General features: G+C 47.1%; 3 protein-coding genes across 3 annotated transcripts in view; 2 read left to right on the top strand and 1 right to left on the bottom strand.

Moving 5' to 3' along the window:
• Nucleotides 1–8,850, bottom strand: part of ENH_00056170 (hypothetical protein, conserved) — a gene marked incomplete at both ends in the record, with an annotated part of 15,985 nt that extends 7,135 nt beyond the window's left edge. The window contains 12 exons of the mRNA XM_013581648.1: nt 849–1,838; nt 2,060–2,137; nt 2,365–2,613; nt 3,168–3,261; nt 3,402–3,473; nt 4,201–4,229; nt 4,336–4,353; nt 4,955–5,093; nt 5,492–6,534; nt 7,363–7,461; nt 7,546–8,671; nt 8,830–8,850. Of these exons, the coding sequence (XP_013437102.1) occupies nt 849–1,838; nt 2,060–2,137; nt 2,365–2,613; nt 3,168–3,261; nt 3,402–3,473; nt 4,201–4,229; nt 4,336–4,353; nt 4,955–5,093; nt 5,492–6,534; nt 7,363–7,461; nt 7,546–8,671; nt 8,830–8,850 (3,958 nt within the window). The remainder of the gene's footprint in view (nt 1–848; nt 1,839–2,059; nt 2,138–2,364; nt 2,614–3,167; nt 3,262–3,401; nt 3,474–4,200; nt 4,230–4,335; nt 4,354–4,954; nt 5,094–5,491; nt 6,535–7,362; nt 7,462–7,545; nt 8,672–8,829) is intronic.
• A 74-nt stretch (nt 8,851–8,924) lies between these two features.
• ENH_00056160 (hypothetical protein) lies at nt 8,925–9,293 on the top strand (the record flags this gene model as incomplete). Its single annotated transcript, XM_013581647.1, has 1 exon — nt 8,925–9,293. The coding sequence occupies one exon, from the start codon at nt 8,925–8,927 to the stop codon at nt 9,291–9,293; it is 369 nt and encodes a 122-aa protein (XP_013437101.1).
• A 1,741-nt stretch (nt 9,294–11,034) lies between these two features.
• On the top strand, nt 11,035–13,852 carry ENH_00056150 (thyroid hormone receptor interactor, putative; the record flags this gene model as incomplete). The annotated part of the gene is made up of 3 exons (XM_013581646.1): nt 11,035–11,766; nt 12,315–12,528; nt 13,737–13,852. 3 exons carry the CDS (start codon nt 11,035–11,037, stop codon nt 13,850–13,852), a joined length of 1,062 nt encoding a protein of 353 aa, XP_013437100.1.
• Nucleotides 13,853–15,000: the final 1,148 nt, after the last annotated feature.

Here is a 15,000-nt window from a genome sequence, read left to right as displayed (position 1 = left end):
ATTTGAATTCAAAAAAAAACTCGACCAAACTGCAGCAGAAACCCTTTTTTGCGCCCCGCAAACCCTCAGGGTTTCGTGCGCATATCGAAAGGGTACACTTTCATAATTGCACAGAAAAAACCCTTCTTTCGAGGGGCCCCCGGGGCCCCGGGGGCCCCCCCGGGGGCCCCCCAGGGGCCCCCCCAGGGGCCCCCCGCGGAGGGCCCCCAGGGGGCCCCCCAGGGGCCCCCCGCGGCCCCAGGGGCCCCTGGCCCGGGAGGCCCCCCCAGGGGGCCCCCCCGGGGGGCCCCCCGGGGGGCCCCCCGGGGGGCCCCCTGGAAAGCCCTGGTTTGGGGGAAATGGAAAGAACAAATGTCGAGGGTTTGGGGACTGATGGAGTTGGTTTGTTGCTGCTGAAAAGTTGCGAAGTTTTGGAAAGAAAGAAATAAATCGGCAGCAGAAAGAGACAAAAGAGGGGACAGAGCTGCAGCAAGAGACTTGAGGCCCCGCGCCTGCGCCCGCAGCCGCAGCGACAGCGAAGTTGCTATTGCTGCAGACAACAAACAAATAATAAATAAATAAATAATTAATAAATAATAAATAAATAAATAAATAAATAAATAAATAAATAAATAAATAAATAAATAAATAAATAATAATTAGTCTAATTAATTAATTTATTAGTTAGTTAATTAGTTAATTGGATAATTAGTTAATTAGTAAAATAAATAAACAAATAATAAATACGTAAATATTTAAACGAATAAATAAATAAATAAATAGATAAATAAATAAATAAATGAATAAACGAATAATTAATTAATTAATTAATTAATTAATTAATATTTGAATAATATTTAATTAATTACCTCTTTTGGCTCTGGCCTCGAGATTAACAGCAGCGCTGAGTTGGCTGCAGCGGGGATTGCAGATGAAGCTGCTGCTGCTGCTGCTGCTGCTGAAAGGGTACAGTTTGCTGCTGCTGCTGGGGGCCCCCAGGCGGAAGAGGGCCCCCCCGCTGCTGCTGCTGCTGAGGTAGAAAACCCTAATATCTCTTTTTGCTGCTGCAGCAACAAAAGCCAGAGAGAGAGGCAGCAGGTGTACAGACACCTGAAGCAGCTGCGCAAAGTCGCTGAAGGAAAGCGCCTGCATGCGCCGGAAGAGCGCCGCCTTCGCTGCTGCTGCTGCTGCTGCTGCTGCTGCTGCTGCGGGCGCTGCTGCTGCTGCTGCTGCTGCTGCTGCTGCGCCTTCCCGCACCGCCAGAGCTTCTCGGAAATTAAATAAATTCTCCATCAAAACTCCCAATCTTTGCAAAATCAAAACATGCAAAAAGGAGTCTTTCATCACTGAAGCTCGAAACACTTCATCCGACCTGCTCAGCACCCTCCTGCTGCTGCTGCTGCTGCTGCTGCTGCTGCTGCTGCTGCTGCTGCTGCTGCTGGTCTCCACGGCGCTGCCGAAGCCTTCCTGGGGGCCCTCTGGGGGCCCCTCTGGGGGCCCCTCTTGGGGCCCCTCGGGGGGCCCCTCTTGGGGCCCCCAGGGGGCCCCCATTTGGGGTTTGTGGAAAGTCATAGCTGCTTCCCAGACATCTTTGAAGCAGCGGCGGACCTGGGAAGGCGCTGCTGCTGCTGCTGCTGCTGCTGCTGCTGCTGCTGCAGTGCGTGCGTGGGCGAACATGCTGCTGCTGCGGGCGTTTTGCTGCGCCAGGGTGTACAGACACCACCCCAGAGTCTCCTTTTCAGCAGCAGAAGATGAAAAGTCTTTCATTGGAAGAATTAAAAAGTCATAAAAAGATTTGAAGTCCAGCGCATGCACGCGACGCAGCTCCGCAGCTATCCGCGCAGGGTTCACTTCGTCCACTGCAGCAGCAGCAGCAGCAGCAGCAGCAGCAGCAGCAGCAGCAGCAGCAGCGGCAGCAGCAGCAGCAGCAGCGGGGGAGATGCATGCGGGTTTGCTGCTTGTGGGTGGGATGCTTTGCTGCTGCTCGGGCAAGCTGAAGAGGGATGCAGGAGCTAGGGTTTAAGGCTTCAGAGTGAGGGTTTAGGGTTTAGGGTTTAGGGTTTAGGGTTTAGGGCCGTACCTATTTGAACACTGCGTAGTTGCGCTGTGGCTCGTTTTGCTGCTCGCTGTAAAGCCAATTCACCTTCTTCGTCTAGTTCTGCAAATGCAAACAAAAGGGTTTAGGGTTTAGGGTTTAGGGTTTAGGGTTTAGGGTTTAGCGGAGGCAGCTACCCCACGCCGGCACGCAGCAGAATAAAAGAACGGCACCTGCAGTCCCAAACCCTAAACTCTAAACCCTAGACCCTAAATCCAAACCCTAAACCCCAAACCCCAGACCCCAAACCCTAAACCCTAAACCCTAAACCCTAAACCCTAAACCCTCACCGGGTTCCTTGAGGAAGCGGCTGAAGGCGCGGGCGATGTCCGCGGCGCAGCTGGCGGAGAGGGAGTTGAGGGTTTGCTGCAGCAGCGAGTTTAGACATTTAATTGCATTTAAATCTTTTTGAAAAAGAAATAAAAAAGATCTCATTTTCAATAAATGCAAACCCCGGAAGTTGGCAGCAGCAGGGGCCCCGAACTTGTGCACGAAAGGGTTTAGCAAAGCCTCCCGTTCGTCCGCGCTCAAAGTCTCGCCTGCACCAAACCCCAAACCCTAAACCCTAAACCCTAAACCCTAAACCCTAAACCCTGCGCGCCGGGCCCGGCAGGCCTCGCAGCGAAAGCCCCGAGTCGCCACGCACTGCGCTTCCCAGCTTCGGCTAAAATCAGCGGCAGGGTTTAGGGTTTAGGGTCTAGGGTTTAGGGTTTAGGGTTTAGGGTTTAGGGTTTAGGGTTTAGGGTTTAGGGTTTACCGCTGGCCTGGATGGCGTCTCGGAGGAAGTGGCGGGCTCGGGTCCAGGGGGGTTTTTCGAAAAAGGTTTGAGGGTTTGTTTGAGGGTTTTGCAAATCCAAAAAAACCCTCTGCAGCATTTCCAAATGGAGGTTTGCAAAACCCTCCACTTTGCTGCTGCATGCAGTGTCTGCTGCGCTGCAGCGCAGCACGGCTGCTGTCAAACACCTGCGGCAAAACCCACGCCCCAAACCCTAAACCCTAAACCCTAAACCCTAAACCCTAAACCCTAGACGCTAGGCACTAAATACTTGCTCGTGTGTTCTTTACTCCTGAGCGGAAACTGTACATTCTAAACCCTCAACCATAAACCACGGGCCCTTGTGGAAGGGCGAAATGTTGCACAGCGAAGTCAACAAACTGTTCACCAACGCGGGGGTGTTTCCCGCGCCCTGCATAAACCCTAAACCCTAAACCCTAAACCCTAAACCCTAAACCCTAAACCCTAAACCCTAAACCCTAAACCCCCCTAAACCCTAAACCCTAAACCCTAAACCCTAAACCCTAAAACCCTAAACCCTAAACCCTAAACCCTAAAGAAGGGCGAAATGTTGCACAGCGAAGTCAACAAACTGTTCACCAACGCGGGGGTGTTTCCCGCGCCCTGCATAAACCCTAAACCCTAAACCCTAAACCCTAAACCCTAAACCCTAAACCCTAAACCCTAAACCCTAAACCCCCAACCCTAAACCCTAAACCCTAAACCCTAAACCCTAAACCCTAAACCCTAAACCCTAAACCCTAAACCCTTGACTGTTTTCAATGCATGCAGAGTAAAAGACTATTAAACTGATTAAAAACAATTAAATAAACTTTTAAAATTAAAATAAACTAATTGATAAATTGCAATTTATTTAAATTTTGAAATTAATTAATTTTGCTGCTGCAGCCGCAATTGGCATAACTCATTCGTTTTCTTTTCATTAAAAATTTAAATAAATAAATAAATAAATCTTCCATTAATTATTTGATTTGCTTATTTATTTATTTATTTATTTGTTCATTTATTATTTATTTGTTTATTATTTATTTGTTTGTTTATTATTTATTTATTTATTTATTTATTTATTTATTTATTTATTTATTTAAATTTATTACTTGACGAAGTCGGGGCTTGTGGGAACGCATGCATCCTCTTTGGGGCTTTCTGCTGCAGCGCGCATGCAGCTGCGGGCGAGTTCTTTGGCGGGGCCTTCGGTGAGTTCTGTCTTCACAAATCCAACTAAAAAAAACAAAAAAGAGGGAAAAAGGAATTAAATGAAAAACAAATAAACATTTAAATCCTTTTTTAATCTATTTGCTGAAAAATCCAGAAAAAATGACCCATTTACCGCCAAAAACCACCCAAATCCGCCAAACCCTAAACCCTAAACCCTAAACCCTAAACCCTAAACCCTAAAGGGTTTCTTTGCTCTTTTGAACTGATTCACAAACAAACAATCCAAGGAGCAGCAAAAGGTTCTCACCGAATTCCGTCGGCTTCCCTGCAGCAGCAAAACGCAAACCCTAAACCCTAAACACTAAATCTTAAACGTACGTCCTAAAACCTAAACCCTAAACCCTAAACCCTAAACCCTAGAAAAACAGTTAAATCGCTGAATGAACTATTCGTTTCTCATTTATAATGCTTTTTATTATTTTTGTGTGTTCATTTATTTGCTTTTGGCCTATACATGAAGAAGCCAACCCCAAACCCTAAACCCTAAACCCTAAACCCTAAACCCTAAACCCTAGGCGTACTTCGGATTTTCTGCCACAGCCTCTTCAAGCGCTGAACGAATCGTAGCGGCGGCGTCGGTGCTGCAGACAAAATTGATTTAATTTAATTTAATTAAGTTGAATTGAATTAAAGGGTTTAGGGTTTGGGGTTTGGGGTTTAGGGTTTAGGGTTTAGGGTTTAGGGTTTAGGGTTTAGAGCTAAGCGTGAAGCGAACCACTCGAAACAGCCAAAAACCGCAAAAAACAAACAAACAATTAAATAAATAGACAAATTAAATAATAAATAAATGAATAAATAAATAAATAAATAAATAAATAAATAAATAAATAAATAAATAAATAAATAAATAAATAAAATTAACTAACTCGGAATGCTGAGGGGCCCCACTTCCCACAGCTGCAGCGGCAGCAGCCGCAGCCAGCAGCTGCTTTTGCTGCGGCTGTTGAGAGCAGCAGCAAGATCGTTTGCTGCTGCTGCTGCTGCTGCAGCAAAGAAGTAGGGCGTCTGAGAGACACAAAACGCAAAAAGCAAAAGAAAATGCTGGCCAGCTAGCCAGCTAGCCACGCAGCTAGCTAGCCAGCTAGCTAGCCACTTAGCTAGCCAGTTAGCTAGCTAGCTAGCTAGCTAGCTAGTCATATAGCTAGCTGGCTAGATAACAGGCAGATGGCTACCTAGCTAGCTAGCCAGCTAGCTAGCCAGCTAGCTAGCCAGCTAGCCAGCCATCCGCACAGCCAGCTAGCTATATAGAGAGCTAGCCAGACACCCGCGCAGCTATCTAGCTAGCTGGCTAGCTAGCTAGCTAGCTATCTAGCTAGCTAGCTAGCCAGCTAGCTAGCGAGTTGGGGTTTGTGTTTGTGGGGTTTGAGAGAGAAGCAGCAAATTGTGAAAGGAGAAAAGCGCACCTCTACAGCAGCAATTCGTTTGCTGCTGCTGCTGCCCGCAGCAGCAGCAGCAGCAGGCTTGAACAAGATCAAGCGGTTTTTCTTGTCGAGCAGCTGCAGCATTATCAGCTGCCGCTGCTGCTGCTGCTGCTGCTGTTGCTGCTGCTGCTGCTGCTGCTCGGCTGCTGCTGTTGCTGCTGCTGCAGCGCGGAACGCAGACACGAAGCCCAGAGAGTCGAAGACCTCCTCGATCAGCGCCGCTTCAACGCCGCCGCTGCTGCTGCTGCTGCTGCTGCTGCTGCTGCTGCTGCTGCTGCTGCTGCTGAGGACCTGCAGCAGCTTGCTGCGGAGAGTGTGGGGCAGCAGCGCAGCCAAGTTGTCAGTGAACCTGCTGTGCATGCGCGCCGTCAGCTGCAGCACGAGAGAAACTTTTTCCAAAAAGTTTCTTTTTTTAATTATTTGTTTTCCGGAAAAAAGAAGAACATTTTGCTTCAAAGCTTGCTGCGGAGTCAGCAGCAAACGGGGCTGCTGCAGCAGCAGCAGCTGCGCGCGCTGCAGCGCCAGGGGGTTCAGTTGGAGGGCCCACGCGGGCCGCCGCAGCTGCTGCGCTGCACTCATTGCTGCTGCTGCTGCTGCTGCGCTGCTGCTGCTGTACGCGGGGCTTTCCAGAATTGCTGCTGCTGCTTCTTCGCTGTAGAAAAAAGACCCCACAGCAAAGTTCGGGTCTGCTGCTGCTGCTTCCAGTTGCTGCTGCAGCAGCTGCTGCGCTGCTGCTTTCTCCTGCTGCACTGCTGCTGCCCAGGCCTCCAGCTCGCCCTGCATCTCTGCTGCTGCTGCTGCTGCTGCTGCTGCAGCAGCCTCGCTGCCCCCCGCAGCAGCAGCAGCAGCAGCAGCAGCAGCAGCAGCCAGGTCCAGCTGCTGCTGCTGCATGCGCCGCAGCAGCAAAGACAACTCCACATTCAAAAGGGCCCTCAACTCCAAACGCGACCCCAAAAATATTCCCTCAAAGAGTCGCTTATCCACAGCAGCAGCAGCAGCAGCAGCAGCAGCAGCAGCAGGCACTCCTGCACAAACCCGCAGCACACGCAAGCCCCACGAGCCTCGCTAGCTGCGCAGCTAGCTGGATAGCTAGCTGCACCCAGAGCTGGCTAGCTGGCCAGCTAGCTAGCTAGCTGGCTAGCTGGCTAGCTGGCTAGCTAGCTAGCTAGCCACACGGGTGAGTGGCCAGCTAGCTGCACGATTAACTGGCTAGCTAGCTATCTGGCTGGCTAGCTGGCCGGACAGCAACTAGCTAGCTAGCTAGCCAGCTAGCTAGCTAGCCACACAACAACTAGCTAGCTAGCTAGCTAGCTAGCCAGCTAGCCCTGCTGCTGCTGCATGCGCCGCAGCAGCAAAGACAACTCCACATTCAAAAGGGCCCTCAACTCCAAACGCGACCCCAAAAATATTCCCTCAAAGAGTCGCTTATCCACAGCAGCAGCAGCAGCAGCAGCAGCAGCAGCAGCAGGCACTCCTGCACAAACCCGCAGCACACGCAAGCCCCACGAGCCTCGCTAGCTGCGCAGCTAGCTGGATAGCTAGCTGCACCCAGAGCTGGCTAGCTGGCCAGCTAGCTAGCTAGCTGGCTAGCTGGCTAGCTGGCTAGCTAGCTAGCTAGCCACACGGGTGAGTGGCCAGCTAGCTGCACGATTAACTGGCTAGCTAGCTATCTGGCTGGCTAGCTGGCCGGACAGCAACTAGCTAGCTAGCTAGCCAGCTAGCTAGCTAGCCACACAACAACTAGCTAGCTAGCTAGCTAGCTAGCCAGCTAGCCAGCTAGCTAGCTACCTAGCTAGCTAGCTGGCTAGCTAGCTGGCTAGCTAGCTGGCTAGCTAGCTGGCTAGCTAGCTCACCAAGGAGTTGCTTAAGGGAAGGCGCCTGCTGCTCTTCAAGCGAAAAAGACTGCCGCAGCGAACTGGCAGCAACAGGAGTTAGCTGCATCAGCTCCAGTGCTGCAGCAGCAGCAGCACAAACCCTAAACCCCAAACCCTAAACCCCAAACCCTAAACCCTAAACCCTAAACCCTAAACCCTCACTGGATTCGACTTGGACGGGTTCGTCTGCGAGGCTGAAGAGGTTGTTGAGGTCTTGAGGAGTGAGTTGATTGATGACAAGAGAAAAGAGAGGATCCGGTTTTTGGTTTGCTGCTGCTGCTGCTGCTGCAGTTTGCTGCGGGTTTGCTGCTGCTACTGCTGCTGCTGCTGCTTTGCTGCTGAAGAAGTCCCTGAACTCCAAACTCACTGCGAAGCTGCCTGCTGCAGCAAAAGTGAGGGGTTTGCTGCTGCTTGCATGCAGCAGCCTGCAGCTGGGCAGCAGCAGCGAAACCCTCGCCAGCGGGGCTTGCTGCAGCCAAGAGAGACCCGAAACTCCATTTTCTCTAAACTTTAAAGCTTCTATTATTTCCACACTGTGGTTATAATAAGAGTCCCAGAGCAGCGCAACAATATCGAGGACAAGTTCTGCTTCTGCGTCGGACAGCAGCAGCTGCTGCTGCTGCTGCTGCTGCTGCAGCACGTCCTGCTGCTGCAGCTGCTGCACGTGCGCGAAGAAGCTGCGTGCTGCTGCCTTCTTGTCCATTGCCAGATTCAGCATGTAAGCATCTGCTGCTGCTTGCAGCTGCTGCCGCTGCAGCAGCAGCTGCTGCGGCTGCAGCTGCAGCACGAGCAGCAGCAGCTGCTGCAGCTGCGGAGAAAAGAAATCGGGAGCTATTAAGTATTCTTTTGCTTCTTCTGTAATGTTGGTAATAAACAACTTTGTTATTTTCCGGACTTTGCTGCTGCTGCTGCTGCTGCTGCTGCTGCCGCGCAGGCTGTGCAGCAGCTGCTGCTCGTAGCGGGCCCCCAGCAGCGCCAGCCGCTGCAGCAGCAAAGATATTTGCTTCAGTCTTGCTGCTGCTTCTGCTTTTTTAAAAGGCAGCAGCTCTTTTGCTGCTGCTTCTTTGCTGCTGCTGCTGAGGAGATAGCGGAGTTCTTTGGCCAGCAGCAGCCGCAGGTCTCTTTCGCTGGCCGTGATGCTGGGCTTCTTGAGGTCCGTGAGCTCCGCTGCTGCTGCTGCTGCTGCTGCTGCTGCTGCTGCTGCTGCTGCTGCGCGCTCGCCCCCCACCGGCTGCAGCAGCTGCTGCACAGACACCGCGGGAGTCAGCCGACCCTCCCCGTCCAACTTCTGCACAAACTGCTGACATGCATGCAGCGGCAGGTCTTCCACCACAACCCCTGCAGCAGCAGCAGCAGCAGCAGCAGCAGCAGCAGCAGCAGACGCAGCAGACAGGCGCTGTTGGACGCGGGAAGGCGGCTAGCAAGCAGCAAAAAGGACCAGTGGACCTCTGCTGCAGCAGTGGTCATTCTGCACTTGCCTGCCAGCCTCTCCTTTGTGTCCTGTGAACCAAACAAAGGCAAACAAGCAGCAGCAGCAATGCATGCAAGTGCTGCAGCAGCAGCAGCAGCAGCAGCAGCAGCAGGCGGCAGCAACTGGCAGCACGCCGCCATCCTCAGCAGCGGCAGCAGCCACCGCCCCAAACTGCACAGTATCCGCAGCAGCAGCAACAGCAGCAACACCAGCAGCAGCAGCAGCAGCAGCAGCAGCAGCAGCAGCAGCAGCAGCAGCAGCAGCAGCAGCAGCAGCAGCAGAACAGCAGCAGCAGCAGCAGCAGCAGCAGCAGCAGCAGCAGCAGCAGCAGCAGCAGCAGCAGCAGCAGCACAGTCAGCAGCAGCAGCAGCAGCAGCAGCAGCAGCAGCAGCAGCAGCAGCAGCAGCAGCAGCAGCAGCAGCAGGGGTGGCGAGAGTGAGGGCTGCTTGTCTCGGGTGGCGCAGCAGTGGCTAAAACTGGCTGCTGCGGAAGCAAAGGAAGCAGGGGCGCAGTGGGCTGCGCTGCTGCTGCTGCTGCTGTGCTGCTGCTGCAGCCGGCGCTGCTGCTGCTGCAGCCAGAACTCTGCAGCCGCTGCAGCTAGAACTCTGCTGCTGCTGCTGCTGCTGCTGCTGCTGCAGGAGACCCACCAACTGCATTTTCTGCCTCCAAGTCCGCAGCAAAAACGAACTTGGGTCCTGTCTTCGCCAAGAGCAGGCTGGGCAGCAGGACAAAGGGGCTAAGAAACATTGCTGCCGCGGCCGATGAGAGCGAGCTGGCGTCGCTTTTTGTGCAAAAAGTGGTTATTTCATTTGTTTTTTTTGCTATTTTAATTAATTTATTTGTTTTATTTGTTATTTCATTCGTTTGAACTCGAAAATGCGATGAGTCTGGCGGCTCGGGCGGGCTCTCTGCTTCCCGCGCGCACCAGTGGTTATGCACAGGGGGCCGCTGCTGCTGCTGACCGGCCCCGATCTGCTTTCCTTTACAGAAAAATAACTTTATTTTTGTTTAAAATATATTTAATTTGCGTTTTTAATTCAAGAAACTGCTGCGGCGCGCCGCAGACAAGCCCCAGGCCGCTGGTCGTCGGCGCCCTCGCGAGAGGCGCCGCTGCACGCGGGTGGGCTGTCGGCGGAGGTCCGGTGCGCGCAGTTCGCGGGATTCTTTCGGGCTTTTTGTTTTTAATTTTATTAAATAAATTTAAATTCAATTATTATTTGCATTTAAATTCAGATTTTGGAAAAAAGAGCCCAGATCAGCTGCGGACTTGCACGTACCTGCGCAGCTGCCTGCTCGCCGCGAGGCGCTGCTGCTGCACTCCAAAGTTCAGTGTCAGGACAAAGCCCCGTTTGCTGCAGTTCTTTGTTTTCGGAATTTCATCTTTTGTTTATTTTTATTATTTCGAAATTAAATTCTCACTCGCTGGGTCGTTTTCCAGTTTCCGGAGGCCCTCAGCTTCCCGCGTCTTGCCTTTGCATGTCCTGTGCAGCAGCGAGCCGCTGCAGCGCCGAGCTAGCGGCAGGAACGCGGCTGGAAAGCTCGTTTAAATTAAATAAAATAAATAAAATGAAATAAAATAAAATAAAAGAACACTTTTAATGTTTTAGAAAAGCTTTTAACGCCGCAAAGCCCGCGCACTCTGTGTTCAAGTGTCAGTTCCACTGAAAGCTTCCCCGCAGCTGCAGTCTCAGATCTGTTTCGAACTACTGAACTTCAACTCAAAAATAAAAGAAAGCTCTATTTAATTCCAATTGCAGCTGCATGCATGCATGCAAAAGTGCAGCAACGAGCTGCAGCCTTAGTTTCTAGTTTTGGCCACTAAGTGGCGGTTTCTGCAAAAAGAGGCTTCAGAAAAAAGGAGAAAGCGCATTTGAGGCCTTTGCGCAACAGAGAAGCGGCAAAAAAGAACAGAAAAGGATTTAAATTAGTCCTTTTGATCTGGTCTGCAAAGATTTCATGTTTTCCTTCAAGTTTCCCAAGCTTTATGATCAGTTTCCACTTTTTCGCGGCCATTTTCGTCGCGGAAAGCAGTGCGTGTGCGCTTGCGATCTGAGGTGTACGTACAGCTGCGCTCCAGCGCGCAGCCTCGAAGTTGAATCTTCGGTTTTCTGCAAAGACTTTGTGGAAAGCTGTGGAATTTGGAGTTTATTTGATTCTTATTTTGTTTTTTGCAATTATAAATGGAGTTTCCGACTCCGGTGGCGGCGAATCGCGCGAGCACGGCGGCGTCGGGCGCGCGCGGCCTCCCCTGCACGAAAGTGCCCAAGGTGGACTTCTGCTGCGCAATCGGCTGCAAAACTTTCGCAAAAGATCTTTTTTCCGAAATAACTGCAGCAGCAAACAGCTGGTTGGGCTCTTCGGGGCTGACGGTGGCGCTGGGGGGCCACGACCCGCAGCGCGTGGGCGTTCCGCTGCTGGCGCGCTGCTGCAGTTCCATTCGCATAGAGCCGCTGGGCGCGCGCAGCAGCCCGCTGCTGCTGCCTGCTGCTGCTGCTGCTGCTGCTGCTGCTGGGGGCTGCAGCGGGCCGTTTGCTGCGGCCTTTGCGAGCAGCAGCAGCAGCAGCAGCAGCAGCTCGACGGAAGCGGCGCCGCTGCTGTTTCCCTACTGCCAGGCCCGCTTCGCCGTGCTGCCCTACCTGCTGCACGAGGGGCCCCTCCAGGGGCCCCTCCAGGGGCCCCTCCAGGGCCCCCAGGGGCCCCTCCAGGGGCCCCTCCAGGGGCCCCTCGAGGGGGGCCCCCTGGACTTGGGAAGTGAAGCAGAAAGTGGAAAAGTGCTGCAGCAGTGGCTGCTGCCGAACGCAGACTTTGAGGGCCTTTGGGCGAATTTGCACTTCGAAAAAAAAACCAAAAAGACTCTTTTGAACTACGCCTTCACAGCTTTGCTGTTTGCCGACAGCAGCGTCGACTCCAGCGTGAGAAATTGTTTTAAAAGTCTTTAAAATAATTCCAAATAATCTTTTTATAATTTCAAATAATCTTTTTATAATTTCAAATAATCTTTTAATTTCATTTCCATCAAATATTCCTTTTCAAATTCAAACTTCAAGTCCTTTTTTGAAACTGCTGCTCCAGCTCATCACTTGGAACCGAGTCTTGCTGCTGCACGGGCCCCCCGGAAGCGGTGAGCGCTGCTGCTGCCTGCTGCTGCTGCTGCTGCTGCTGCCGCTGCTGCTGCTGCTGCTGCTGCTGCTGCTGCTGCTGCTGCTGCTGCTGCTGCAGCGAGGCGTTGAAGCTACAGCAGTTCAACTTGTATTATTTTTTTTGAATTTGGATTTAATTAAAGTTTTTTATTTCAGGAAAAACTTCTTTGTGCAAAGGGCTGGGGCAGCAGCTGGCCATTCGTCTCAGCCGGAAGTTCAAAACTTTTCTTTTTGTGTCTTTGAATTCTTCTTTTCTTTTTTCGAAATGGTTTGGAGAGTCTGGGAAGTTGGTGGTGAGGGTTTTCGATTTGCTGCTGCAGCGCATGCAGCAGCAAGGCCTGTTTTTGGTGCTGCTGATTGACGAGGTCGAGGCGCTTGCTGCAGCGCGAGCAGCAGCAGCAGCAGCAGCAGCAGCAGCAGCAGCAGCAGCAGAACCTGCAGACGCAGCTCGCGCAGTCAATGCCCTTCTCACTCAAATCGACCTTTTCTGCAAAAGTCCAAACGGAATTATTCTCACCACTTCCAACTTGCCAGGTCAGAACACTTCACAACTTTTCTTTTTCTTTTTTCTTTTCATTTTCTTTTTTCTTTTCATCTTCTTTTTTTTCTTTTAATCTTCTTTTGTTTTTATTTCCATTTAATCTTTTGTTTTTGTTTTCATTTAATCTTCTTTTGCTTTTCTTTTCATTTTAATCTTCTGTTTTTCTTTTCATTTAGTCTTCTTTTCTTCTTTTCATTTTAATCTTCTTTTGCTTTTCTTTTCATTTAATCTTCTTTTGTTTTTCTTTTCATTTAATCTTCTTTTGTTTTTATTTTCATTTTAATCTTCTGTTTTTCTTTTCATTTAATCCTCTTTTGTTTTTATTTTCATTTTGGTCTTCTTTTGTTTTTTTTTCATTTTTGTCTTCTTTTGTTTACATTTTAGTCTTCTTTTGTTTTCACTTTAGTCTTCTTTTGTTTTCATTTTAGTCTTCTTTTGTGTTTTTGTTTTCATTTTAATCTTCTTTTCTTTTCATTTCAATCTTCTTTTATTTTTTCTTTTCATTTTAATCTTTTTTATTTTTTCTTTTCTTTTTCCTCTTCTTTCCCTCTTCGGGCTTCTCAGCTGCCTCCGACTTGCTTTTTGCAAAACTGCAATTTGGGGCGTCAAAGGCCTTTTTTGTTTATTTGTTTTTATTTATTTAAAAATAAATAAAACGAAATTAAAATAAATAAAAAGAAATAAAAAGAAATAAAAATAAATAAAAAGAAATAAAAATAAATAAACTTTTGAGTTTTCAAAAAGTTAAAATCTTCAAATTTTCGGAAAAGTGTCTCGAGAGCTTTCCGGCGCTGCAACTGAATTGAAAAGATTTGCGGAAATAAAATTTCTTTTTTATTTATTTTAATTCAATTTAATTCATTTTAATTCAATTTAATTCAATTTTAATTCATTTTAATTCATTTTAATCCATTTTTAATTCATTTTAATTCATTTTACTTCATTTCAATTCGTTTTAATTCAATTTTAATTCATTTTAATTCAATTTTAATTCATTTTAATTCATTTTAATTCAATTTTAATTCATTTTAATTCATTTCAATTCATTTTAATTCAATTTAATTCATTTCAATTCATTTTAATTCATTTTAATTCATTTTAATTCATTTTAATTCATTTCAATTCATTTTAATTCATTTTCAATTCAAATTTGAATTTAATTTTAATTTAAATTTGAATTTAATTTATTTTATTTTTGCAGAAAGCTGCGATCCGGCGTTTCTGGACCGCGCCGACCTCAAGCTGTACATACCCCGCCCAAATGCAAATTGCAGATTTGCAATTCTGGAAAGCTGCGTTGAAGAACTGGCGAGTTAAATTTAATTAATTTAATTAATTAATTAATTAATTAATTAATTAATTAATTAATTAAATTAATTAATTAATTAATTAATTAATTAATTTATTTATTTATTTATTTATTTATTTATTTATTTATTTATTTATTTTGTTTTGATAAAAGAGTTCAAATTAAAATCATTTTGCTGCATTTCAAGTCTCTTCTGGACTCAGTTCAGTTCAAGATCGGATTTAACCAAAGCACTTCGTTGCATGCAAAGATTTAATTCGGAAAAGATTTTAATTTAATTTCAAAAAGATTTAATTTCAAAAAGATTTAATTCTGAATTTAATTTAATTTAATTTCAAAAAGATTTAATTCTGAATTTAATTTAATTTCAAAAAAGATTTAATTTAATTTAATTTAATTTCAAAAAAGATTTAATTCTGAATTTAATTTAATCTCAAAAAAGATTTATTTCTGAATTTAATTTAATTTCAAAAAAGATTTAATTCTGAATTTAATTTAATTTAATTTCAAAAAAGATTTAATTCTGAATTTAATTTAATTTCAAAAAAGATTTATTTTATTTTTAATTTTCTTTTCTTTTAATGCTTTCCACTTCAGATCCGCGCGAAGCTCGTCCAGCCGGAGGCCCCCACAAGACTTTCTTTTCCCCCCGTGAGTCACAAAATTTAATTTAATTTAATTTAATTTAATTTAATTTAATTTAATTTAATTTAATTTAATTCAATTCAATTTAATTTAATCTAATTTAATTTAATTTAATTTAATTTAATTTAATATAATACCAAGTTTAAACTTTTCGAAAAAGACATTTCTTTCTCATTTGCTGCTCTCCGCTGCAGGGCCCAGAAGCCAGCGAGTGAGCAGCAGCAGCAGCAGCAGCAGCAGCAGCAGCAGCAGCAGCAGCAGCAGCAGCAGCAGAATAGTTTTAATTATTTGAATTGTTCAGAAATGAAAAATTGATGAAAGAAATAATCGAAAACTGCGAAGGAGTTTCGGGACGGACTTTGCGCAAACTTCCTTTTCTCGCCTACGGCGCTTTCTCGGGAATTGTGAGAAATTAATTTAATTAAATTAATTAAATTAATTTAATTAATTAAATTAATTTAATTAATTTAATTAATTTAATTAAATTAAATTAAATTAAATTAAATTAAAT

This window comes from Eimeria necatrix, genomic scaffold (assembly GCF_000499385.1).
Source record: "Eimeria necatrix Houghton genomic scaffold, Enh_scaff463, whole genome shotgun sequence".
Taxonomy (NCBI): domain Eukaryota; phylum Apicomplexa; class Conoidasida; order Eucoccidiorida; family Eimeriidae; genus Eimeria; species Eimeria necatrix.
The sequence above is the reverse complement of the archived record's forward strand: the minus strand, read 5'-3'. Positions and strand labels throughout refer to the sequence as shown.